The sequence below is a fragment of the Schistocerca cancellata genome, chromosome 1, assembly GCF_023864275.1.
Source record: "Schistocerca cancellata isolate TAMUIC-IGC-003103 chromosome 1, iqSchCanc2.1, whole genome shotgun sequence".
Taxonomy (NCBI): Eukaryota; Metazoa; Arthropoda; class Insecta; order Orthoptera; family Acrididae; genus Schistocerca; species Schistocerca cancellata.
Window position 1 is genome coordinate 216320774 of NC_064626.1, and position 27782 is coordinate 216348555.

The 27782-nt window shown below is 44.4% G+C and overlaps 1 protein-coding gene across 1 annotated transcript in view; it reads right to left on the reverse strand.

Annotated features, from left to right (window-relative positions):
* Nucleotides 1–24166: 24166 nt before the first annotated feature.
* LOC126165291 (uncharacterized) overlaps nt 24167–27782 on the reverse strand; it is a 380023-nt gene continuing 376407 nt past the window's right edge. Inside the window, exon 30 of the mRNA XM_049920310.1 lies at nt 24167–24281. Coding sequence (XP_049776267.1) covers nt 24167–24281 — 115 coding nt within the window. The remainder of the gene's footprint in view (nt 24282–27782) is intronic.

The following is a 27782-nucleotide window of genomic DNA, read 5'->3' on the forward strand; positions in this document are numbered from 1 at the left end:
GTACTGTTTACTATTCTGTACATCTACACTGCTGGCCATCCAAAATTCAACACCAAGTAGGACCGGAGATATCATAGCCAAACTGATTTTGGAGATAACACGTTGTGCAAAGATCAACTGAATGAAGATAAGGCCCACGTGATGTGCAGAAGATGATGAATTCAGCACTGAGTGTTGCCGCCACCGCTGGCTATAGCCGCTGTTAGGAGCCTCGGTATTGAATCAAAGACACTCCGAATGTGTTGTTGGGGTACAGTAGTCCATGATGCTGTTTCCACATACTGCCAAAATGTATCTGGTATAGCAGACGGTGGTGTATGCGGAGCCAGTCGTTCCGCAGTCAGCACCAGATGTGTTCGATAGACGAGAGATCAAGAGAACAGCGAGGCCGAGTAAGTAACGCAATCGTTGAGCGACGAAGAAGACTTGAAGATTGCGTGCGACGTGAGGGCGCACCTTATCTTGTTACAATGCGGCGGTCGGCAAGCTCCGAAACTTCTGTAGGACATCAAGCTCCAGCGCTTCAGATATGGGGGTGTTGGGAATGGAATCCAATACCACCGCAAACCATTATACCGGGTGCAGGGTCAGTGTGACGATGTGTAAGGCAACAGTGTCTCACCTCGATGTCTCCAGACTCTACTCCGAACATCGTGGTGGTGCAGGCGGAATCGGAATTCATCGGTAAAAGCAACGCCTTTCCGTTAGGTTATCTACGTCCGCGTTTATCGCACCATCGCCCGTGGCGTTGACTCAGTGGTAAACGCAGCAGTGGACGCCTTGCGGACAGTCCAGTCTTCTGCAATCGACGTCGAATGGTACACGCGGACGCTGCTTGTTGCGCAACAGACCGACTTCATCATAATAAAATAATGGTTCGTGATGTGGCAGAGCGATTCATCACTGCCATGCGCACAATACGCCCGTCAGCATATGTAGTGGTGCAACGAGGTGTGTGCAATCGGTCCCGTCGGTCCGCCGTTCCCTCCTACATTCAGCGATTACAGATGCGCATCACAACTGCTTCGTTCCGTCCGTCACGATCACCGATTTCTGTAGAAGATAACGCGCGATCTGCGATCACAATAGGCAACTATTCTTCCTCGGTCGAACTCTGAAACGTGCTCGGAAGACGCATCCTGTCTTCTACGCAGCATACTGAAGCCGCTTGCGCAAAATACACACACGAAAGAACAATTCCAGTACGTCTGCACTGCCGTCTGTCCCCCATTTACATAACGCTTGCAGGTGATATGAGCCTGCGCTGAAGTGCTAATCATGTACTCTCGTCGCAGCAAACGTACTTCGCAAAGTTCACTTGATTTGGATGCTTCCTTCAGGGCACTGGGTTTTGGGCGGCCAGCAGTGTACTTCTGGTGTTATAAATTTTCATGGTTCTTCAGCTTTTATCTATTTTTTGTGTATTATAAAATAAATCGTAACATGGCCAGTTTCCTTTTGATGGCAGGGCCTCAAGGGATAAAACGAACCAAGACAAAAAGAATTGCAGATCGTGTACTACTAGTGGATCACTAGATAGTCAACAGTGGTTAAGACATTCGCAGCACTGTCTTGTTTAAATAGTTGACCACTGAAGTATTCAGTTTCTAGACTGAATACTTTTGTCAGAGATGCTAAACATCTGTCATCGAATTCATCATTCAAATAATGTCTATGATAAAAGTGTTCATTATAATTCCGCAAGTAACAGGATACCCCAGAATTCCAAAAGCAGAGGGCACTCTCGAACTTAACGTAAGTCTTCCTGAGAATTTTCCCAGTGATTGTATTGTGTTACTTGTGTGTTTCGTTTCGCCAATGCAAATATTTATGATAAATTCGTGTCATTGATTTTGTTGCTTAAGGGGCCTAAGACACTGAACTTCATAAATGGCATTATTATTCTACTCTAGTTGGTATAGACAGAACATAATATACGATCTCTCACACAGGTGGTAACGCAGAGACCAGTGGAACAAAGAGGCGGTTCCTATGGCTCATGACGATGTGCCCACGAAGTGCACATCTAGCCAGATGCAGAGACCAGAGCACAGTAAAACTCGTCGATCGTGTACACAAACAGTCGAGGGAGGAATCCGAATCAAAAACGTAATAGGCTCAAGTGGCTCAAACCCAAAACTTCAGTGATTACTAAGACTGAACACTGAATGGCAAGTATCGGGATGCGGTATTTTCCGACACACTCGCCACTGTGGACAGGCCCACATGACATTCCTACTGCTGTGGTGGCGCCCCTCTCAGGAGGAAACTGCAGAGTATGAGGCTCGAGTGTCCCAGAACTGTCTTCCACGTCGACATTCGATCTGGGCGGAGATCCGAATCACTCTCTGACAGTAGGCTCCTACCACATGAATCGGCTAGTAGGGTTCGGATTTTGACGACTTCTTCGGGGAGGGGAAAATACAGGTGCCAGAACTCCAAAGTTTCCCGTGGTAGTACCTCGACGGCATCAGTTGGGCTAGATGCTGGCGGCCTCTCTGGCAATCCAGTCTCGTCGACGTTTTCTGGGGCACCGCTCGGTCCTGCCTTCCCGAGAGTGGGAGCCAGCTATGGTGGTGGTGAGGACAATGGTTCAGCCTCGGTCAGCTCTGCAGTCCGAAAAAAGTTCGTCCTTCATGGATTGCTTGGTGAGTGTGTCGCTGGCGCTGGTGGGAGCCGGTAGAGGCTTACGGGGTGCAAGTGATTCCCTCCCAGCTGGCTCACATTGCTGGTCATTGTTGATTCTCTATTGATACCTAACAGGAGGGAAGAGGTAGCAGCGGACAGGTTTGTTCTACGCATGGGGGCAATGGTGGTGGTGGGGGTGGGGAGGGGTGGGTGGGTGGGGGGGGCTTTGTGCGTATCTTTGCGGCCACAGCTGATTTCAATGCCTGTCTAGACACTACTGGCTGGTCGCAACCTTAAACATTTCCGCTCCCTTTTGCCGTCAACGATTCCTTCGATCCACCTGGGTTCCGGCAGAAATGACTATCCAAGACGTCGTAGCACACGCGGTAATACGGCTCTGCGATTGGGTGGTAAGTTCTCTGCGTTTCGCGCAGCAGGTCGAAAAACGAGCAAAGTCTGCGCCCGTGTAAAGTATCTGCCAGTCTACGCCTTGTACGAGGCGGAATGGTTGGTGGCCGTGAAGATGGAGTGTGCTTCCTCAGTCAGCTGTCGCCATTATCTTGGGCATCTGCGTTTTGAAGGACATGACCATTCATTTGATTTCCAATTAGTCATGGGATGGAAAGGGGCGATGGTCATTTGCTCAGCACCATTCCATTGGCAAAAATGTTGGTATACAGATGCCCTGAACTGAAGGCCATTGTCAGAAACTAGAAGGTGCCCCCTCTATTGCAGGTATGATACAGAAGGCATGGATAGCAGCTGATGGTGGTGGCAACTGGTGGTAGCTACCCTGTCACATATGGGAAGTTAGAGAGAGTGTCGATAGTTAGCAACCACCTTGCTCCGTGGAAAGGCCCAGCGAAATCAGCAACGCTATTTACCGGGGATGGTCAGAGCGTGGCAAGGGATACAAAACTTCTACTAGGGCTGACCTAATGGTAGGCGCACGGCTGCTAGTTCCTGGCGGCGTGTTCTATAGCGGCGAAGTACCAGGCCAGTATACATGACGCCGTACCATTGTCTTCATTCAGCACATTCCCCAGTGGGCAGTGTGGAGGAGTTTTCGTATTTGGTGAGGAGGGAGGTGGCGGGTTGGATAGAGGTGCATTCAGAATCGTCTGTAGCCAATAACAATATGACATCATCAGCGGCGTTAGGCCTGTGCCATAATGAAAAATAGGCGCACAATTCCGGCACGGTACACTCAGACAGGTCCTCCAGCCCAAACTGCCATACTGCAGTCAGATCCTGTGGAGTAACGGATCGCGGCCTGATTCTGCTGCTATTTATCACACCATAATCAGGGATTCTTCGACGGTGTGCCGCTGATTTGCCTATAAGGCAAAACATAGCACTTGGTGCATGTCAAATTCTCCATCGGCTGCATAGCGACTGAGAAGGACCGTCTGTGTTTGAGAGTTGCGTGTTGAGCCAATAATGAATCTCGTGGGTGTAGTTACTCAGGAACAAAACCCACCGTTGCAGCCGCTGCGCCGTCCTATCGGGAAGTTTCAAGTGGGGAGTAAACAGCGAAATTAAGAGCTTGTGATTGGTGATCAGGTTAAAGTACAGTAGACAAATACGTGAAACTAACTGATGCCATAAATGATAGCAAAGGCTTCTTTCTCATTTGAGAATAAGTGCTATATACCGTGTTAATGTTCAGATATAAATGCAATGGGCTGTTCCGGGCAGTTGGCGTATCTGTGGGAGAGCACAGCGCCAGTGTTGCAATACGATGGGTCAATAACAAGTGTTGAGTGTTTGCTGGAATGGATCATTGCTGAACAGATGACTGACCCCTGACCCATCGCACTTTTTAAGCTTCAAGAAAGTCCTCTGTCACGTGTCTGACCACAAAAGTTTAACACTTTTACGCAACTGAATTAGCAGCGAAGATATCGGGATTTTCCGGGAATAAATTTCGTTCCAGGTGAACGACTGTAGTTCTGTGAGGTTCTTAGGAGCTGGCAGTTCAGTGATAGTGTCCACGTGATCCTGTGTTGGCATTACCTCGTCTGCATTTAATATAGGTCCTAACTACTTTACACTTGGCTGAAAGAAACTAGATTTGTTGAGGCGACAATGCAGACAATGAGCTTGGGGCCACTCAAACAACACCTATAGAATGCACGGGTGCTACACCCATGTGGCCCCAACAATCAGTATGTCATATAAATAATTAACACATTTACGGATACACTTTATACGGTGCTCAAGATATCTCTGAAACATGGTGGGAGCATTTGTGATCCCAAATGGCAGTCTGTCATAACAATACAATCTGAATGCCATAGTAATCACTAAAAACTGTTTCGTCCTATCGCCTACAAGCGACTGAATGCAGGTGTCTGTGAGCTCTGTTTTTGAAAAATAATGGACTCCAGCCACTTCTGCTAACAATACCTCAGGATACAAATTTGCATTTACTAGTGGATTAATGGTACAGTTAAAACAAACATAGCCGGCATCTCGTGGTCGTGCGGTAGCGTTCTCGCTTCCCACGCCCGGGTTCCCGGGTTCGATTCCCGGCGGGGTCAGGGATTTTCTCTGCCTCGTGATGGCTGGGTGTTGTGTGATGTCCTTAGGTTAGTTAGGTTTAAGTAGTTCTAAGTTCTAGGGGACTGATGACCGTAGATGTTAAGTCCCATAGTGCTCAGAGCCAGCCAAAACAAACATAAACATTGACCCATTTGGCTTCTTAACAACGACCATAGACATTTCCCACAGGATAGACGGTACTGGGGATATTACTCCCAAATTTTTAAGTCTATATTGCTCCACTTTAACTTGATCGCATATGGTGACAGGCACCGGACATACTCTACAAGACTTAGGCACTGCTGATGGCTTTAAGGATACAAAATCGTGGAGACCTTCCGCACAATCAAATTTTGGTTCCAACATGGTACAGCGCCGCAATTGAAACAAGAAGCACTTGGTCTTGATTTGGAAACCCGAAATCGCAAAGGCAGAAATCCAGAAATGTTAATAAAACTTTTTTAAGTAACCGTCTATGGCTGATAGACATTTTTCACAGGATCGAAAGATAAGGAACCGTGAGAGGGCAATCCGGAGCAGTAATGTCATTTGTCATTTGATTACATTTATTCAGATAACAATAAATAATATTAAACTCCCTCTAAACAAACAACAACCAAAGGGCAAATATGTCAAAAATGTATAACAGAGATACACACACAACAATTCTGTCAGAGACACCAAAGGACTTGGCAGAGCAGCTGAACGGAATGGACAGTGTTTTGAAAGGAAGATATAAGATGAACATCAACAAAAGCAAAACGAGGATAATGGAATGTAGTCGAATTAAGTCGGGTGATGATGAGAGAATTAGATTAGGAAATGAGACGCTTAAAGTAATAAATGAGTTTTGCTATTTGGGGAGCAAAATAACTGATGATGGTCGAAGTAGAGACGATATAAAATGTAGACTGGCAATGGCAAGGAAAGCATTTCTGAAGAAGAGAAATTTGTTAACATCGAGTATAGATTTAAGCGTCAGGAAGTCGTTTCAGAAAGTATTTGTATGGGGTGTAACCATGTATGGAAGCGAAACATCGCCGATAAATAGTTTAGACAAGAAGAGAATAGAAGCTTTCGAAATGTGGTCTACAGAAGAATGCTGAAGATTAGATGGGTAGACTACAGAACTAATGAGGAGGTATTGAATAGAATTAGAGAGAAATTTGTGGCACAACTTGAGTAGAAGAAGGAATTGGTTGGTAGGGCAGATTCTGAGGCATCAAAGGATCACCAATTTAGTATTGGGGACAGCTTGGAGGATAAAAATCACAGAGGGAAACCAAGAGATGAATACACTAAACAGATTCAGAAGGATGCAGGTTGCAGTAGGTACAGAAAGATGAAGCAGCTTACACAGGATAGAGCAGCATGGAGAGCTGCATCAAACCAGTCTCTGGACCGAAGACCACAACAACAACAAAAACAACAACAAAGAACAGCAGCAGTTCACATTAAGAAAATGGTAAAAATTTGGCATTAGGGCCTATTCCCGCACTGTGTCTGCACTCGACCAAGCTATATTGCTAATCACGGAAACTGCTACAATTTATAATACAATCAGTAATTTCATAAAAGGCAACAGGATACTTCATAGTAGCATTAACAGACCCTTACATCAAGAAAAGTTCTTTTTCATTCAAAAATTATTTTCAAATAAATAACATTAAAGTGCCTCGAAAATATACTAGGTAAAAGCAGTATATTGGCAACTCAGGCTAAAGCTAGTTGAAAGGAACACCTTCAAATAAACTATGAATCTCTAATGGTTGAGAGAAAGCTGGTACAGCACAGTTATTTAAATCTAAAGAGAGGAGGAAGAGAGCACAGTTTTGAATAAGAAAGTAGGGCCGAAAATACACAAGAAAACTTAAGTTGCCCGTTCCAGCAGACGGCCTGAATTACTGTGCTTGGGCCAGTCTCCCGCGCCACGACACAAGTTAACAAACAACAAGGCGACGCATAAAACCAAACTGGTCCCCGCACCCGTGAAGCGTAGGGAAGTCGGCTGCAAGCTGAGGCAAGTAGGCGCTTTTAACGAAAGGCGCTAAATACGTGAGGGCCAAAGAAGCAGTTTAACAATTATAAATGAAACCTTTACAAGAACATACCAAAGAGTAGCAACTTATCCTTACCTCTCATAACAAAGATCTCTGTTCAAGAAAAGAGAACTAGAAGCAGGCTCAAGCTTTAATCAACTGGCTAGTCACCATTATGATCAGCGGCTCAGTGAAAACTGTCAGGCCACCAAGCCGCGTGTTGACGTATGCTACAGTAAGGCAGGAAGGAACGAGCTTACTTATAAACAACTGGAACCAAACAGATTCTCACGCCCATTAGCTGCTTACTCAACACTTTAAGCAAGGAAATCTATAACACAATTTTCATATGTATTGGACTTACAAGCTCTAAATCCACTGCCCCACAAATAAAAAAAAATAACTGTATAATAAAATGGTTCAAATGGCTCCGAGCACTATGGGACTTAACATCTATGGTCATCAGTCCCCTAGAACTTAGAACTACTTAAACCTAACTAACCTAAGGACATCACACAACACCCAGCCATCACGAGGCAGATAAAATCCCTGACCCCGCCGGGAATCGAACCCGGGCGTGGGAAGCGAGAACGCTACCGCACGACCACGAGATGCGGGCAACTGTATAGTAACCAGCAGTGGAAAATACAACTAGTAAATTTAATTGACTTTAGATGCAGGTGTTCACATAGCTAATTAAATATTTTAGTTCAATCAGAGTTCCACGTAGTCAACCATAAGAAAACTTTGACACAGTTACACCTCAAAATTAGTTAAAGAATACTAAAGGACTAAATTTCAATCAACAACACTCTCATTAAAAAAGGGTGGCCACCATCATTTAATTAAAAAAAGGCAACCCTCAAGATAATGACCTAACAAGAAAAATAGAAATAAAATTAGTTAAATAACTGCCTTCGGCCACTGCAACTGGATTTAAGCGACCAATTTACACAGGCAATAAATAAGTCAGAAAACCACCCTTACAGTGGCACACACTCATTAAAGATGGATGGCGACCGTCATTTAATTAAAACAAGGCAACCGTCAAGGTAATGACCAACATAAGAAAAATATAAATAATATTAGTTAAATAACTGCCTTCTGCCAATGCAAGTGGATTTAAGCGGCCAATTCACACAGGCAATAAATAACGCTGAAAACCACCCTTACAGAGGCAGTGAAAGGCACAAATACACAATTAATAAAAAATACCAATAAATAAAAAAAGGGGGCTCAATCAGTAATCACATTAAATTCAACTCTTCAGGAAGCCATCAAGACCAGGCAAAGCCAGAGGCTCTCGTAGTACGACCACTGTGCGTGGATGGTAGAAAAGGCGAAGGCCAAGCATTAAATATCCAGTCGCACACAGGACTGAATCGCACGAATCACAAACCAAAGAACGTCAAGACGAATGGAATTCGTACAACAGTACACCGTATCCTCAGAGACTGCAGCAGGCGAGAAATGTTAAGGCCGTGACCAAAACGAGCACCCGAGAAATATCGCTACCGCCGCTAGTCCGGGCAACTGGTCGTCCTGGTGTGTCGTACCCAGCTGTTCCCTTGCCCTCGTCGTACTGCTCCCTCCACATTCCGCCGCCTCCTCGATGCACCGCCAGATATGTTGCTTCACAAGGAGAATCGATACATAGAGGTAAATGTGTCGCCATAGACACATACAACTACGGAAGGCCGGGAATTATTGATAAGCAGCCGTCACCACGGCTTAAAGTCTGTTAACTATTTTGACAGAAGCGTATTCGGGCCTCCAGCGGTACCACTGTATATTTATTTTCTGCCTGCTTCAGCTATAACAATCATCTTCGAAGCAGAAAAACAGTATATATCAGTGGATAAAAAGCACATTTTCGTCGAATGTCACAGAACAATTTGTATTTCACGAAAATGTATTTTTGATCCATTGATGTATACTTTTATCCTTAGAAGTTGGTTGTTGTAACTAAAACAGGTAGAGTATAAATATACAATTGTACAACCGATGGCGCAGTATGTTTTACTTAAAAATGTTAGTTGTCGTCCAAGAGTTACCAGGGTCCATTGCCGACCTATATTTCTATACTGCAAGAACCAGAGGTTGTAGAGAGCTTCAGAGGGAGCATTAGGGAACGGCTGACAACAACAGGGTAAAGCAATACAGTAGAATAAGAATGTTTAGCTTTCAGAGGTGAAACAGTGACGGGAGCAATCAAGTAGGTAAAAAGATGGGGGCTAATATAAATCCTCGGGTAACACAAGAGATGCTGAATTTAATTGATAAAAGGATAAAATATAAAAATGCAGTAAGTGAAGCAAGCGATAGGAAAGACGTCTAAAAATGAGACTGACGCGAAGAAGAAAATCGCTAAGCAGAAATGACTAGAGGACAAATTTAAGCATATATCACTAGGGGAAGATAGATGCCGCCTAGTGGAAAATCAAAGAGACCTTTGGAGAAAAGATAACCACCTGATGAACATCAACAACTCAGATGGAAAACCAGTACTAAACAAAGAAGGGAAAGCAGGAAGGTGGAAAGAGTATTCACAGGGTTTACACTAGTGAAAAGTACTTGAGGGCAATATTATGGAAATGGAAGAGGATGTAGTGATGACGAGATGGGAGATATGATACTGTTCGAAAAATATGGCAGAGCACTGAAAGACCTGAGTCGAAACAAGGCCCTGGGAGTAGACAACATTCCGTTACAGCTACCGATAGTCTTGAGAGAGTCAGCCAAGACAAAACTCTTCCATCGGGTGTGCGAAATATGCTCAGACTGGCCTGAGACAAGCGAAATACTTTCAGACTCCAAGAAGAATACAATAACACCAACTCCAAAGAAAGCAGGTGCAGACAGGTGTGAAAATTATCAATTTAATAAGTCACGGTTTTGAAACATATGTGGATGCAGCACGATGGTCACCCAGCCCATTCGCACATACTGTTGTGGAAGAACTAAACACATGACTACAGGAAGGTGGTTGGGGCGCCATGGTCCTCATTCACGGCTCGCAAGGTTGCACGATGTAACACGATTAGATTTCTTTTTGTGGGGATATCTAAAGGATCGTGTTTATGTCACAGCCCACATCCCCAGATGATCTAAAACGGCGCGTCGAGGACGCGTGTTGCTCTGTGACACCGGCAATGTTACATCTCGTCCTTTAGAAGGCGCATTACATTGCGCATTCAGGAAGATGTACACACATTTGAACATCATTTAAATCAACTTCCCACCGCCAGCACATAAATTACCTACCACACAGCCATGTATTACGTACAGTGTGTGCTATCTGCTCCTGAAATTTTGAAAGGTTGTAGCTTCCAAACTAAAAGTTATAGGAATGTAATTTCAAAAATGGCTCAAATGGCTCTGAGCACTATGGGACTTAACATCTACGGTCATCAGTCCCCTAGAACTTAGAACTACTTAAACCGAACTAACCTAAGGACATCACACAACACCCAGTCATCACGAGGCAGAGAAAATCCCTGACCCCGCCGGGAATCGAACCCGGGAACCCGGGCGCAGGAAGCGAGAACGCTACCGCACGACCACGAGCTGCGGACAAATGTAATTTAAATTGATGTATACACAGCTGGTGTTACTGATTCCATTGCATCATAGAAACAACTATTGCTCCATTTAAAAAATTGTATCTTTTTGATATAACTCTTTGGATAATAACACAATAAACTAAGTTCATAGCTCCGCAGACAGTGTAACGTTTCTTATGGTGACCTACCGCAATAAATATTTTCGTCGCCTATTACTTCATAACTTACAGAGGCAAACACATTTAGTGGTCAAATGATGGTGACCGGGCCAAGTAGCTCACGAAATAAGCATCAATTGAAAAAACTACGAAAAGCGAAACTCGTCTAGCTTGAAGGGGGAGACCAGAAGGCAATGGTTGGCCCGCTAGATGGCACTGCCATAGGTCAAAAGGATATCAACTGCGTTTTTTTTAAATAGGAACCCCCATTTTTTATTACATATTCGAGCAGTACGTAAAGAAATATGAATGTTTTAGTTGGACCACTTATTTCGCTTTGTGATAGACGGCGCTGCAATAGTCACAAACATATGACTCAGAACTTTAGACGGTCAGTTGGTAACAGGTAGGTTTTTTAAATTAAGATACAGAACGTAAGTACACTTGAACATTTTATTTCGGTTTTTCAAATGTGATACATGTACCTTTGTGAACTTATCATTTCTGAGAACGCATGCTGTTACAGCGTGATTACCTGTAAATACCACATTAATGCAATAAATGTTCAAAATCATGTCAGTCAACGTCAGTGTATTTGGCAATACTTGTAACGACATTCCTCTCAACAGCGAGTAGTTCGCTTTCCGTAATGTTGGCCGGCCGGAGTGGCCGAGCGGTTCTAGGCGCTACAGTCTGGAACCGCGCGACCGCGACGGTCGCAGGTTCGAATCCTGCCTCGGGCATGGATGTGTGTTGTGTCCTTAGGTTAGTTAGGTTTAAGTAGTTCTAAGTTCTAGGGGACTGATGACCTCAGAAGTTAAGTCCCGTAGTGCTCAGAGGCATTTGATCCATTTTTCCGTAATGTTGGCACATGCATTGACAATGCGCTGACGCATATTGTCAGGCGTTGTTGGTGGATCACGATAGCAAATATCCTTCAACTTTCCCCACAGAAATCCGGGGACGTCAGATCCGGTGAACGTGCGGGCCATGGTATGGTGCTTCGACAACCAATCCACCTGTCACGAAATATACTGTTCAATACCGCTTAAACCGCGCGCGAGCTATGTGCCGGACATCCATCATGTTGGAAGTACATCGCCATTCTGTCATGTAGGGAAACATCTTGAAGTAACATCGGTAGAACTTTACGTAGGATATCAGCATACATTGCAATATTTAGATTGCCATCGATAAAATGGAGGCCAATTATCATTCCTCCCATAATGCCGCACCATATATTAACCCGCCAAGGTCGCTGATGTTCCACTTGTCGCAGCCATCGTGGATTTTCCGTTGTCCAATAGTACATATTATGCCGGTTTACTTTACCGCTGTTGGTGAATGACGCTTCGTCGCTAAACAGAACGCGTGCAAAAAAACTGTCATCGTCCCGTAATCGACGTTCAAAGTCGTCGCCATGCAATTTCTGATGCATAGACATATGGTACGGGTGCAATCGATGTTAATGTAGCATTCTCAACACCGACGTTTTTGAGATTCCCGATTCGCGCAATTTGTCTGCTACTGATGTGCTGATTAGCCGCGACAGCAGCTAAAACACCTGCTTGGGTATCATCATATGTTGCAGGTCGTGGTTGACGTTTCACATGTGGCTGAACACTTCCCGTTTCCTTAAATAACGTAACTATCCGGCGAACGGTCCGGACACTTGGATGATGTCGTCCAGGATACGGAGCAGCACAAATAGCACACGCCCGTTGGGCATTTTGTTCACAATAGCCATAAATCAACACGATATCGACCTTTTCCGGAATTGGTAAATGGTCCATTTTAACACGGGTAATGTATAACGAAGCAAATACAATCCGCACTGGCGGAATGTTACGTGATAACATGTACTTATACGTTTGTGGCTATTACAGCGACATCTATCACAAAGCGAAAAAAGTGGTCCAACTAAAACATTCATATTTCTTTACGTACTGCTCGAATATGTAATAAAAAATGGGTGTTTCTATTTAAAAAAACGCTGTTGATATCCGTTTGACCTATTTCAGCGCCATCTGATTTCCCCCTTCAAGCTAGACGAGTTTCGTTCTTTGTAGTTTTTTCGTTTGATGCTTATTTCGCGAGATATTTGGCCCGGTCACTATCAATGGACCACCCTGTAATATTACAACAATAATGTTCATATCTGGGGAGTTTGGTGGACAGTGGAAGTGTTTGAACGCTGAAGAATGTTCTTGGAGTCACTCTGTAGCAGTTCTGGACGGATGGGGTATCGCATTGTCCTGCTGAGTTGCCCAAGTCCTTCGGAATACACAAGAGACATGAATGGATGCAGGAGATCAAACAGGATGCGTAGCTACGTGTTAGAGTCGTATCTAGACGTATCAGGGGTCCCATGTTACTCCAACTGCCCATTACAGTTCTCCACCAGCTTGAACAGTCCGCTGCTGACATGCAGGGCTCATGGATTCATGCGGTTGTCTCCATACCTGTACACGTCCATTTGAAATGAGACTCGTCCGACCAGTCAACATGTTTCCAGTCATGAACAGTCCAGTGTCGCTGTCACGGGCCCAGGCAAGGGGTAAAGGTTAAACGAGTGGGCCTTCGCCTCCGGAAGCCCATATCGATGATGTTTCGTTGAATGGTTCTCCCGCTGACACTTGTTTATGGCACACCATTTAAATCTGCAGCAATTTGCGAAAGGGTTGCACTTCTGTCACGTTGACCGATTCTCTTCATTCGTTGTTGGTCCCGTTCTTACAGGACCCTTTTCCGGACTCAGCAACGTCGAAGATTTGATGTTTTACAGGATTCCTGATACTCACGGTACACTTGTGAAATGGTCGAACGGTAAAATCCCCACTTCATCGCTACTTCAGAGATGCTGTATCCCATCGCTCGTGCGTCGACAGTAACACCATGTTGAAACTCAACTAAATCGTGATAACCTACCATTGTTGCAGCAGTAACGGATCCAACAACTACGCCAGACGCTTGTGGTCTTATATAGTTGTTCTCTACCGCAGCGCCGTGTTCTACCTGTTTATATATCTCTGTACCAGTTTCTTAGGCGCTTCAGTATATATGTGCGCGCGTGTGTGTGTAAATGTGAATGAATGATCTGCGTGTAGTATAACTGTATCGTATTCTATGAAATTGTCTTTTAAACAGATAATGGTTAATTGTTTTTATCCCAGATCTTCTTACAGTCTTTCTAACTGTAAAAATGTTAACACAAGCTTATTACACTCAACACTTTGATGAGTTAAATAATTAATTACAATGGTCCCCTTTTACCGAAGTTACGTTATCGTGCAAATAGGTTATTGCCCATTAAAGTAAAAAAAAAAAAGAAAAGTGATCTCTTTTGGACTAGGAAGTTGAAACTCCAATGTTCTTATGTATTTATATTTATTAATAATACAAAAAAATGTACAAATGTGTGTGAAATCTTATGGGACTTAACTGCTAAGGTCATCAGTCCCTAAGCTTACACATTACTTAACCTAAATTATCCTAAGGACAAACACACACACCCATGCCCGAGGGAGGACTCGAACCTCCGCCGGGACCAGCCGCACAGTCTGCAGCGCCCAAGACCGCTCGGCTAATCCCGCGCGGCTATTAATAATACAATGTTTTGTGAATTTTAATTGCGTGAAGCATATTTAGTTATATCTTCCTGGCTCCTACGTCAAAAATAAGATACCCGACATTAGTGGCTCAGTACGGCAAAATTTGCAGTGGAATATGAAAATAATGACGGAGCTGCTTCGCTACTTTCGAAAGTGCATAAAATAAGTATTCTCAATAATATTTTGGCTAGAAGATCCGCAGTTACCAAGACTAGTTGTATCGACCGTAATGGCGGACAACAACGTAGGAAGAGTGCGTCTTGCTAGGTTAGCGGTATACTCGAAAAGTTACGTCTTCTCTTTTATCAGATAAGTGGATATTATCAGAGTATATATTGTCTTCTTTAAGCATTGTCTACACAGATGATAAATCGTGCTTATTGTCTTTGTCCTTTTACTCGATGCACTTCACTTGAAGATATGTCAGTGTTTCTCACGTATTACAGAAAAATATTAAGTCCTTTTTACAAGAATATACACAAGGAAAAATACGCCAGGAGGCAGCACAATGTGTAGCATATTCATGCCCAAAGAATGTGTTAATGAGCAAGGCTTCCTGAATTTATACTCTTCATAAGCGTAATAATGAGTGCAATATGTTGTACTGCAGAAGACCCAGAAAAGGGAACATGCATGAAACGTTATGAAAAGACGCTAGTCGTAAGATGCAACCAAGACGACAAATAGATAGTGCAGGGGTGTATATTGCCTGACAATTGCTAAGGAACAGAGACGTTGCTGGACATGAATAAACATAGGCAATGATGGACAACACGAAACGTAGTACATAGATATCAAGGAGGAGTGGTATATTTATAGCGAAAAAATGATACAGATTTCATCACATGGGAAAGCAGGATAACAGACATAAATAATGTTCATATTTGTCACAGGTCTGACTCCCAACATAAACTTCGATGTCGGACTCTCGACAAGGAATAGGCTCTCCTGGAACACTAATGAACATTGCGCATCTGCTGTTCATGCTGGCTACCAAACTGTTGAGGAGTCATTGGGGTGTACTGTCCCATTCCTCTCTCAAGGCGGACTCATTTCTTGCACGGTTGAGGGGTTGAGAAACACGTCTACCAAGAGTATCCCAGGCATGCTCTATAGTGATTTGAAAGTGTGTGTTCCAGTCAACATTCTCAAAAGCTTTATCTAAGTCTACAAAGCTATAAACGTAGGTTTGTCTTTCCTTTTCTTTCCTTTCCTTTCTCTTCTATGAGAAATTTCAGGGTCAGTACTGCCTCGCGTGTTCCTACATTTCTCTGGAATCCAGACTGATCTTCACTGCGACTGGTTTCTACCAATTTTTCCATTCTTCTGTAAGGAAGTTTATAGACACACATGTTGAAGGTGTAACAACCCTACCACAACAAAGGTCAAAAATTAATTATGATTGTAGTGTTGCTCACGCTGCTAAATATTGCATTTTCGGGCAACAACGAAGTTATATTATGTGGCAGGTGTCATTAGAGCACAGATAATAAAGTCATTTCATGAAATAATGGATAAACTAGGCACTCATCTTCTCGTGTTTCCCATGCTGGTCTCGTTGTGAACTCATGGCTCAATCGTCGAAAATCTAGGTGGTGATGATTCCAAGCTCGGATGCAAAGAGGCCTAGGTGTTATTCTGCGGAATTCAAAAGTTTTATAGATGTGTTTCATAAACCATTCTTGAAGATTAAACTTTTGCAGGTTAGCACAGTGGTGATGTAAAAAAGTAATCAGCACTCCGAATTTAAGTTACACTTCTTTTTTTATTACTTTTGTTGCAACATCACTTCACAATATAAAACATACTTGAAAATATCTTCCTCACTGTTAAAGTTCACATTTCATAAACTGACTACAATTTGCGTCTTTTCAACATGACGACCAAGACTTGACTCTTCAATAACCGCTTACGCACCCAAAAATCAGAATTACAAGTAAGTCAAAGATCACAGTGACAAATGAAAGAATACACATAAGAATAATATAATTGCAATATAAACATATCGATGTATCAAAGTACCTCTACATTAATGAAATCAAATCTGAATGTTGTCACAGAAATATGTTAACTATTTTACAGAAACACAGTAGAATATTGCTGGTATCGAGAAGTTGAGGTGAGGTGCCGTAATGGTTACGTAATTCAAGTACCATTACAAAGGGGACCACCCAAACTGTCGACGACTATAAACGCGCGATGTAACTCACCTGTCAGTGTACCTGGGAAGTAGATTGGACCGATGATTTGATCCCCAAGGATTCCACACCATACATTAATAGACCACCTACGTTGACGGTCGACAGGTTGCAACCCACCGAGGATTGTCTGCAGCCCAGTAATGCACGTTATGGCGATTCACTGCACCATAATTTGTGAACGTGGACTCATCAGAGAACATAACACTTTGTAAAGACTCCAGCGTGAAATTACACATGGCCCGTTCACAGAATGTAACTCTCACATGGAAATCGTTCCCATGCAGCTCCTGGGTCAGTGACAGGAGGTATGAGTGGAACATGTGGCTGTGTACTATACGCCACATAGATGTGAGACTGACACCAGAGACTGCGGCAACGGCTCGTAAGCTGACATGAGGATCGTTGTGTACTGCAGCTAAAACAAACACATCTGTCTCCTCACTTACTGCAGTTCTTCATCTATTACTGCGATGCATTGCCAAGCTGCCTGTTTCCTGAAGTAGTCGGTCGGCACATAAGAACGTAATGGCTGCCTGAGCTCTTCGCCTAGGACATTTCACGGCGTACGCCGTGGCTGCTTCAGTGGCATCATGTCGGCATTCGCCGAGCATCAGCAACATGTCAACGTACTCGTTGTTCGTGTATGCAATCTTCATCCGATATCAGTAACTGTGGTATATTGAGCCCCGTTTGTCTGTGTGTGGCTCGAACTGTCGGGTATACGGCCGTGTGCGGTGAAAGTCGGCTGTCTAATAGCGCATCGAGGAAGCTTCCCGCTCCATGACACCGGCGATGTTACAACTCAGCAGCACCACATTTAGAAGGTGCATTGCATTATGCAAAGCGTGTGTGGTATCTGCCCCTGCAGCTTTGAAGGGTTGTAGCTCCAAAAATAAAGGTGATAGAAATGTAATTTAAATTGATGTATACGCAGCTGGAGTTACTGATTCCAGTGCATGATAGAAACAACTTTTGTTCCGTTTAAAAAATTGTTCCGTTTAAAAAATTGTATCTTATTGCTATATCTCTTTGGATAATAACACAATAAACAAACTATATTCATAGCTCTGCAGACAGTGTAACGTTTCTTATGGTGACATACTGCAATAAATATTTCCATCGGTTATTACTTCGTAACTTACAGAGGCAAACTCATTTAGTGAAACACGTTATATATATAACACCCTATATATATATATACTCCTGGAAACGGAAAAAAGAACACATTGACACCGGTGTGTCAGACCCACCATACTTGCTCCGGACACTGCGAGAGGGCTGTACAAGCAATGATCACACGCACGGCACAGCGGACACACCAGGAACCGCGGTGTTGGCCGTCGAATGGCGCTAGCTGCGCAGCATTTGTGCACCGCCGCCGTCAGTGTCAGCCAGTTTGGCGTGGCATACGGAGCTCCATCGCAGTCTTTAACACTGGTAGCATGCCGCGACAGCGTGGACGTGAACCTTATGTGCAGTTGACGGACTTTGAGCGAGGGTGTATAGTGGGCATGCGGGAGGCCGGGTGGACGTACCGCCGAATTGCTCAACACGTGGGGCGTGAGGTCTCCACAGTACATCGATGTTGTCGCCAGTGGTCGGCGGAAGGTGCACGTGCCCGTCGACCTGGGACCGGACCGCAGCGACGCACGGATGCACGCCAAGACCGTAGGATCCTACGCAGTGCCGTAGGGGACCGCACCGCCACTTCCCAGCAAATTAGGGACACTGTTGCTCCTGGGGTATCGGCGAGGACCATTCGCAACCGTCTCCATGAAGCTGGGCTACGGTCCCGTACACCGTTAGGCCGTCTTCCGCTCACGCCCCAACATCGTGCAGCCCGCCTCCAGTGGTGTCGCGACAGGCGTGAATGGAGGGACGAATGGAGACGTGTCGTCTTCAGCGATGAGAGTCGCTTCTGCCTTGGTGCCAATGATGGTCGTATGCGTGTTTGGCGCCGTGCAGGTGAGCGCCACAATCAGGACTGCATACGACCGAGGCACACAGGGCCAACACCCGGCATCATGGTGTGGGGAGCGATCTCCTACACTGGCCGTACACCACTGGTGATCGTCGAGGGGACACTGAATAGTGCACGGTACATCCAAACCGTCATCGAACCCATCGCTCTACCATTCCTACACCGGCAAGGGAACTTGCTGTTCCAACAGGACAATGCACGTCCGCATGTATCCCGTGCCACCCAACGTGCTCTAGAAGGTGTAAGTCAACTACCCTGGCCAGCAAGATCTCCGGATCTGTCCCCCATTGAGCAGGTTTGGGACTGGATGAAGCGTCGTCTCACGCGGTCTGCACGTCCAGCACGAACGCTGGTCCAACTGAGGCGCCAGGTGGAAATGGCATGGCAAGCCGTTCCACAGGACTACATCCAGCATCTCTACGATCGTCTCCATGGGAGAATAGCAGCCTGCATTGCTGCGAAAGGTGGATATACACTGTACTAGTGCCGACATTGTGCATGCTCTGTTGCCTGTGTTTTATGTGCCTGTGGTTCTGTCAGTGTGATCATGTGATGTATCTGACCCCAGGAATGTGTCAATAAAGTTTCCCCTTCCTGGGACAATGAATTCACGGTGTTCTTATTTCAATTTCCAGGAGTGTATATATATATATATATATATATATATATAGGGTGTTACAAAAAGGTACGGCCAAACTTTCAGGAAACATTCCTCACACATAAATAAAGAAAAGATGTTATGTGGACATGTGTCCGGAAACGCTCAAATTCCATGTCATGTTAGAGCTCATTTTAGTTTCGTCAGTATGTACTGTACTTCCTCGATTCACCGTCAATAGGCCCAATTGAAGGAAGGTAATGTTGCAATTGTGCAATCACGTCACCAACACAGATTTTCTGTGAACGTTTGGGCAGGCATTGTTGGTGATGTCATGATTGGGCCCCATGTTCTTCCACCTACGCTCAATGGAGCACGTTATCATGATTTCATACGGGGTACTCTACCGGTACTGCTAGAATATGTGCCTTTACAAGTACGACACAACATGTGGTTCATGCTCGATGGAGCTCCTGCACATTTCAGTCGGTGTTCGTACGCTTCTCAACAACAGATTCGGTGATCGATGGATTGGTAGAGGCGGACCAATTCCATGGCCTCCACGCTCTCCTGTCCTCAACCCTCTTGACTTTCATTTATGGGGGCATTTGAAAGTTCTTGCCTACGCAACCCCGGTACCAAATAAGGAGACTCTTTGTGCTCGTATTGTGGACGGCGGTGATACAATACGCCATTCTCCAGGGCTGCATCAGCGCATCAGGGATTCCATGCGACGGAGGGTGGATGCATGTATCCTCGCTTCCTGTAACAAAATGTTTGAAGTCACGCTGGTACGTTCTGTTGCTGTGTGTTTCCATTCCATGATTAATGTGATTTGAAGAGAAGTAATAAAATGAGCTCTAACATGGAAAGTAAGCGTTTCCGGACACATGTCCACATAACATATGGCCGTACCTTTTTGTAACACCCTATATATATATATATATATATATATATATATATATATATATATATATTACGCACACACATATATATACATGTACACACACACATATATATATATATATATATATATATATATATGTGTGTGTGTGTGTGTGTGTGTGTGTGTATAATTACATTACAACATACACAATTACTACATCACTAAACAGTAAACACTCCTATAAGTATGATAATATTTAAAGGGCGATTATGAAGATCATTGCTCCATACATTAGTACTATACTTGGCCACCAGTGCAATGTGTCTTTGAGGGTGTGATGAGTTACCTAACAATGAGATACTCGTTAGTGAAACCATTTTATAAAGAGGGTTAAACAGATAATGTGGGAAATTACCAGCTACTGTAATTTCATTATTGCCAATGTTTTCGAAAGTTTCTGAGAAAGCATTGCAGTACATCTAGTTCAGACTTGCTCCTTCTCTCCAGTAAACGAGTATCCACAGAAAATGCAGTTTATTTTTTGTATGGTTAGTGCAGAGCTTGGTTTTTAAGTGTCTATATAGCCAGATGCACAAATCCTTCAGACACAGATTATTCTTTTGTGTGTGAGGCACTATGACGGCTAAAAGATACGTTGAGGATAGTAGATATTTTCTTTGAGACAAGGAAAGTGTTTTGTGAACCGTGTTATACTTTTGAATGAATTCGAATTTTATGGAATTAGCGAAAAAGCTCAACAGTGATTCGCTGCACATCATATCTGGAACGTAACATGCAGACTGTTGTCCTCCATTGTCAACAAACGAGGAAGAGTTTTGATTCCCTGGTCTCATGTAAAATGGTTAGCGACAGGATTACATTGTGGGTCTGTCGTTTTTATGGATTTACTTAAATGATGAGTTCAACACCAAACTGCAAAAACCGCAATGCATTCGGTATCTGACAAGGAACTCTTGCAGAAGTGACATTTAATTTTCCCAAGGTGGTCAAACGGTCAGTAAAGTCATCAATTTTAAATTCTTGGGACTGAGGGTACATGAATGGCTTTCTTGGAAGTACAGCATTCAAGATGTCATGCAGAAACTCAATGCTGCATTCTTCACTGTGAGAATGATAACTGCCGCTGACACTAAAATGTGAGGGCATGTTTGCTTTGCTTACATTCACTAGTATGGTGTTATATTTTGAGACAATTCTGTGCACCTACCAAGAATATTTTTAGCCCAGAGGAGCCGGTCAGATTGACCTTCAGTGTCAGTTCATGAACTTCGTGTAAGCCACTAGCGTGTGTCTCAGAATTATAACTTTGTCATGACTGTTAGAATAATCAATCATCATCAAGCTTTCCTTGTAATACACCTCTCCAGTTCCGTAAATAGATTTTCTTGCAGCATTTGAAACTTTTCCGTATAAAGTTCTATTTATGATTATACTCACCCACAATTTTTTCTGTATTTTATTAATTCCATAATTCTCTTTTTTCTAAATTTTCCAAACGACTGCTGTGATCTATGTACTGACATGATTCGTGACCATGTAGCTCCGACACACATGGTCCCACGGAACATGATGGATAAGTAACATAAAATATAGTAAAATAAAATAAGAAAGACAGACAAACTAATCACTGATTCAATGGACTTCTTGCAAATTTCATGAAAATTAAAGCTCTTCATATTAGGCTGTAACTGTAGATACTTACCGAAATACTACAGAAATACTTATGTATGTCGATTAGAATCAATAATGAGAAAGCGGCTTGTGCTATTCTGTGACGGATTTCTGCAGTGTCGCCCAGCAATTAGCTCTTCGCCGGACCAAACGTAGAGGGAGAGTTCACACAAATAGTGGCAAACACACACGCTCACGGCCCACCTTGGAGCATCTGTGCTTTGTAAATAGGTCTTCACTCCCATCCAGCCACATCATCAATGGCGCCCAGGTAATCATGTATTTTGAGAGGAATTTCTCAGGCGTTGAGTATGAAAGGGATGCCACAACCTCATACATGTGGGACCTGAATGGGCGCCTGCATGTGGTTTGACAGCTGATGGTCACATCCCTTCGTGGGGTTGTCGGTAGCCTCCTGTGCAGTCTACTGGACAGAGGGTGGCAGACGGTGTCTGCGCGTGTCTGTTGCATTATTTTGCAAATGGGTCTGTAGGCTGTGCTATGTGATATTTGGATTGTTCCAAAATAAATAAAGTACGCTCCTTCCTTACTCTCTCCAGCAGCCCAGCACAGGCTGTGTCATTTTCCCCCTCCAGACCACCATGTTGGATTATGTCAAAGGAGGGATGAGAGCACCCTCTGGCAGTGGTACTGTGGTGGTGGTGGTGGTTAGTGTTTAACGTCCCGTCGACAACGAGGTCATTAGAGACGGAGCGCAAGCTCGGGTTAGAGAAGGATTGGGAAGGAAATCGGCCGTGCCCTTTCAAAGGAACCATCCCGGCATTTGCCTGAAACGATTTAGGGAAATCACGGAAAACCTAAATCAGGATGGCCGGAGACGGGATTGAACCGTCGTCCTCCCGAATGCGAGTCCAGTGTGCTAACCACTGCGCCACCTCGCTCGGTCTAGTGGTACTGTGTATTAGGTCAGTGTGAGTCCAGACCCCATGGCGGTCACACTGGATGGTGGTAGATCCTCTAATTGTTTAAATAAAATAGTGCATGCAAAGTAATAAAGACTTATGTCCAGCACTGGGTGAGCCCATTTCCTGCAAGTCCCTAGGAGGGGGTGGCGGTCGGGTGACAGGTTAGTGGAGGTGAGCTTTCTTTCCGCCATTTTCTTAGGCTGGTAGAGAAATCCCAACTGACCAGTTTCACAGCCAAAATTCAATCTTGGCGCCAGTTCATAGGACGAGGTGGCGATCAGATGACTTAGGTTAGTGGGGGTGCCCAATTGAACTATTTTTCCGCCATATTCTTAGGTTAGTAGAGGTAACCGTGGTGTGATGCATTATCCTGTTGAAATTTGAACTTCCCGCCCTATTTCCAGGGGAGGGGAGGGGAGTTGTTGTTAGGTTAGTGGAGGTAGCCCAGTTGACCTATCTTTCCGCTAAAATTCAACCTTCCCGCCATAATGCGCCATCTTGGATGACATCACAGCCTTCATCTTCGATGATGTCAGACACTGTTGCCAAGTCTACATGCCGCCATCTTTGATGACGTCATCGCCGCCGTCTTGGATACATCTGGTAGCAATGGAGAGTGGGGAAGAACTCAGGTGGCCCCAATACTATTATAAATAATCGACATAGCAGTTGTTATCCAGCTGAATAACCCACATGTTAATACACTGCTTCTAGGATTCGGGTAGGTGCACTGGACCCTAATCAAATCCGCCTAGCAGGTTAATACAAGGGCTGGTGTGTTGACCCGAGTGGATGTGGATTTTAGGCGGTTTCCCACGTCCAACTAAGTGAATACCAGGCTGGCACCCAAACCCAACCCCAGTTACACGATTCGTACACAACGAGTAAACGTTCGCAGATTTTCACATGGATAACACTACAGACAGACAGTTAAGGTGCACATATTTCACTCTGTCGGTTTATGTGTTGGCAACAGGAAAGGTATCTAGCTACACCTTAAATTTACTATGCCACATCCAATAGTAACCATGGCGCCCACAAATACATGGGGGACAAAGGCACAAGGAAGAGGAGAAGAAGGTTCTGCATAGTAGTTGCTCATTATGTTAGTGATCAGTATAAACAACTGTAACAGAAAGTATAAATTCATTTATTTCTTATTAAGGTTTAAGTCATCTAATGTTAATATATTCAGCAACATATAAATTAAAATAACACTGAATACTGAACAGAGTAATTGAACGTAGTGATTCACTTCACTGACAGATATTCCACATCCACAGGTTCTTCTCCTAGTTTAGTAAATTGTCATTAATACACTTGGTGATACTTTTCCTGTCTAACTGCAGCAGCGCCGCCGAGGTGTCACAGACCGGCCAGTCCTTTCATACGCAGGCCTCAGCACCACCGCCTGCTGGCTGGGCAGTCGCAGTGCGCGTGCGTTCACCAGCCGCCTGCCAACACGACACACGAGAAACACACTTGCAGGATGCAAGCACCAGAACTCTTAACATACCCATCATTCTGTCACATACTACAGTGTGCACAAAATATCTTGACCCATGCCTCTACAGACAGCACTGCAGAGGGGAGGATACTTTTAGTGCTGGCGTCCCCATTGTGAACGGCCCCTGTACGGCAGGGGGAATTCAATGACAGTTGTTTCTCATTAGAATACCCATACACACTGAAGAGCCAAAGAAACTGGTACACCTGCCTAATATCGCGTAGAGCCCGCACGCAAATGTATGTGCCGCAACACGACGTGGCATGGACTCGACTAATGTCTGGAGTAGTGTTGGAGGGAAATGACACCATGAATCCTGCAGGGCTGTCCATAAATCCGTAAGACTTAGGTTAGTGGAGGTCAGCTTTCTTCTAAGCAGCAAGTTGCAAGGCATCCCAGATATACCAGTCCACAGCTCGTGGTCTAGTGGTTAGCTTTGCTGCATCGGGATCACGGGGTCCCAGGCTCGATTACCGTCCAGGTTGCGGATTTTCTGTGCCTGGGGACTGGATGTTGTCATCAAAATTTCATCATCATTCGTGAAAGTGTCAATATTGGTCTAAAAATTGGACTACGTAAAAGTTGGAACTTCGTACGGGTGCTGATGACCGCCCCACAAACCAAACAGCAACAACACCAGATATGCCAATGAAGTTCACATCTGCGGAGTCTGTTGGCCAGCGGAAGTGTTGAAACTCAGAAGTGTTCTTGCAGCCACTCTGTAGGAATTCTGGATGTGTGGGGGTCTCGCATTGTCCTGCTGGAATTTTCCAAGTCCGTCGGAATGTACAATGGACATGAATGGATGCAGGTGATCAGGCAGGACGCTTAAGTACGTGTCACCTGTCAGATTCGTATCAGGGGTCCCGGGTCCCATATCACTCCAGCAGCAAACGCCCAACACCATTGGGGAGCCTCCACCAGCTTGAACAGTCCCCTGCTGACATGCAGGGTTTATGGATTCAGGAGGCCATTCCCGTACACATCCATCCGCTCGACACAATTTGAAACGAGAGTCGTCTGACCAGGTAACATGTTTCCAGTCATCAATAGTTTAATGCCGCTGTTGACAGGCCCAGGCGAGGCGTAAAGCTTTGTGTCGTGCAGTTGTCAAGGGTACACGAGTGAGCCTTCGACTCCGAAAGCCCCTATAAATGATGTTCCCTTGAATGATTCACACACTGACACTTTTTGGTGACCCAGCATTGAAATCTGCAGCAATTTGCGGAATGGTTGCACTTGTGCCACGCTGATCGATTCTCTTCAGTCGTCGTCGGTCCCGTTCTTGGAGGATCTGTTTCCGGCCGGCCGGTGTGGCCGAGCGGTTCTAGGCGCTTCAGTCTGGAACCGCGCGACCGCTACGGTCCCAGGTTCGAATCCTACCTCGGGCATGAACGTATGTGATGTCCTTAGTTTAGTTAGATTTAAGTAGTTCTAAGTTCTAGGAGACTGATGACCTCAGATGTTAAATCCCATAGTGCTCAGAGACATTTAAACCATTTTTGATCTGTTTCCGGTTGCAGCCATGTCGGAGATTTACCGGATTCATGATATTCACGGAACACTCGTGAACTGGTCGTATGACAAAATCCCCACTCCATCGCTACCTCGTGGATGCTGTGTCCCATCACTTGTGCGCAGACTATAACACCACGTTCGAACTCACTTAAGTCTTGATAACCTGCAATTGTAGAAGCAATAAGATCTAAGAACTGCGCCAGACACTTGTTTACTTATATAGGCGTTGCTGACCATAGCGCTGTATTCTGCCTGTTTACATATCTCTGTATTTGAATACGCATGCCTACACCAGTTTCTTTGGCGCTTCAGTGTATAAATAGCTACATAAGCAAAGGACGAAGTAAAGCAATACATGTCTAAGAACGCACTGTCAGAAAGAAGTCATATAAAACGGAAAAGCTTACTGCGATAAAGAAGCTGTACGATATGGAACCTATGTGTCAGCTCCCTGACAACCTGTTCGTCATTGTTACCTAGATATAAAATTTTATGTCTCTTATTACTCATCTTTCCTGATGATATTAAACTTTGGAAAGTACTTCTAGCTATTTTGTCTTCTCCTCCTTTATTCTCCTTATTCTAGAATTAGAGTAGCCAGTGTTCCCTGCTACACTTTCAAGCATATCTTTTGTGAGATATTTGCTTTCTCTTTTGCCGCTTCTGACATGAATTTAAAGAGGTTGCGTTGATTATGAAGAACTTTCGCTGCACTGCAGTTCCATGACATATAGAAAACAGTTTCAAAGAGAACACTCGAAGTGTGCACATCAGTAGGCGAGAGTCAAAAATGTTCAAATGTGTGTTAATTCCTAAGGGACCAAACTGCTTGGGCCATAGGTCCCCAGACTTACATACTACTTAAACTAACTTACGCTAAGAACAGCACACACACCCATGCCCGAGGGAGGACATGAACCTCCGGCGGGAGGGGCCTCGCAGTCCGTGACATGACGCCTCAAATCACGAGGCCACTCCGCGCGGCGGTGAGATTCAAATGCGATGTCCGCACCTTGGGAACAAGACGATGGACTCGCCCGACGTACAGGGTGACAATGCGTTTCTGCACAGGAGCCAAGTTATTTTGTGCAAGTTGTACTAGAGCAAGTCAAAAAATAAAGGCACTTAAAAACACATTGGGAGTATATAATTTCTCTACATGATCTGCCTAAACCTCTACGCGATTGATCCATCATGTGACAGGGATCCACTCTTGCACCGCGTTCACATTCTCGTCACCTGACGTAAACTTTGATCCACACAGATGTTCATTCATCCCATTAAGGTAGTCAAAATCACTTGGAGCTAGGTAAGAACTGAATGGGTGCTGATACAGTCAGAACAAGGATTTCTACTGCACTGGATTTTTCCTCAGCTCTTTGAGGATGGACATTATCCTGAAGCAAAATCACGCCTTTTAAAAGTTTCCCCTTGCTTCTTCCCTTTGCTTTTTGTTTTCAGATCTCGCAGTATTTCGCACTAGCTCTCATTATTCACTGTTTGGCCTTAAGGAGCTTAAAGAATCAGCAGTACGCCTTTCATATCCCAAAACAGCGACGAAGAAGCTTGGTTTTTGGATTTATTTTAAGTCGGAAATCGATGTTTTCTCATCACTATCTTCCGCTTCCTCTGTGGTTCTTTTTAAGGAACGCATGCCTCATCAGTGGGTTACTAAGCGACAGCGCAGGTCTTCTCTGTCCTCTTAAAAAGCCCTTAAATGTGATTTCGTCATTTCCAAACGTTCTTGTTTGTGTTTGTCTGCCATTTGACACAGTACCAAACGAGCACAAACTTTGCGACAGTGTAGAGATTAATGGACGATTGCAAATGCTAAACAACGCTTAGTGTTCAACTCATATATAGTATCATCAATTCTGGTAAGACGACCCTCAGTATTCATTCGATTAGCAATCTCGATGTTCCTGTCTGT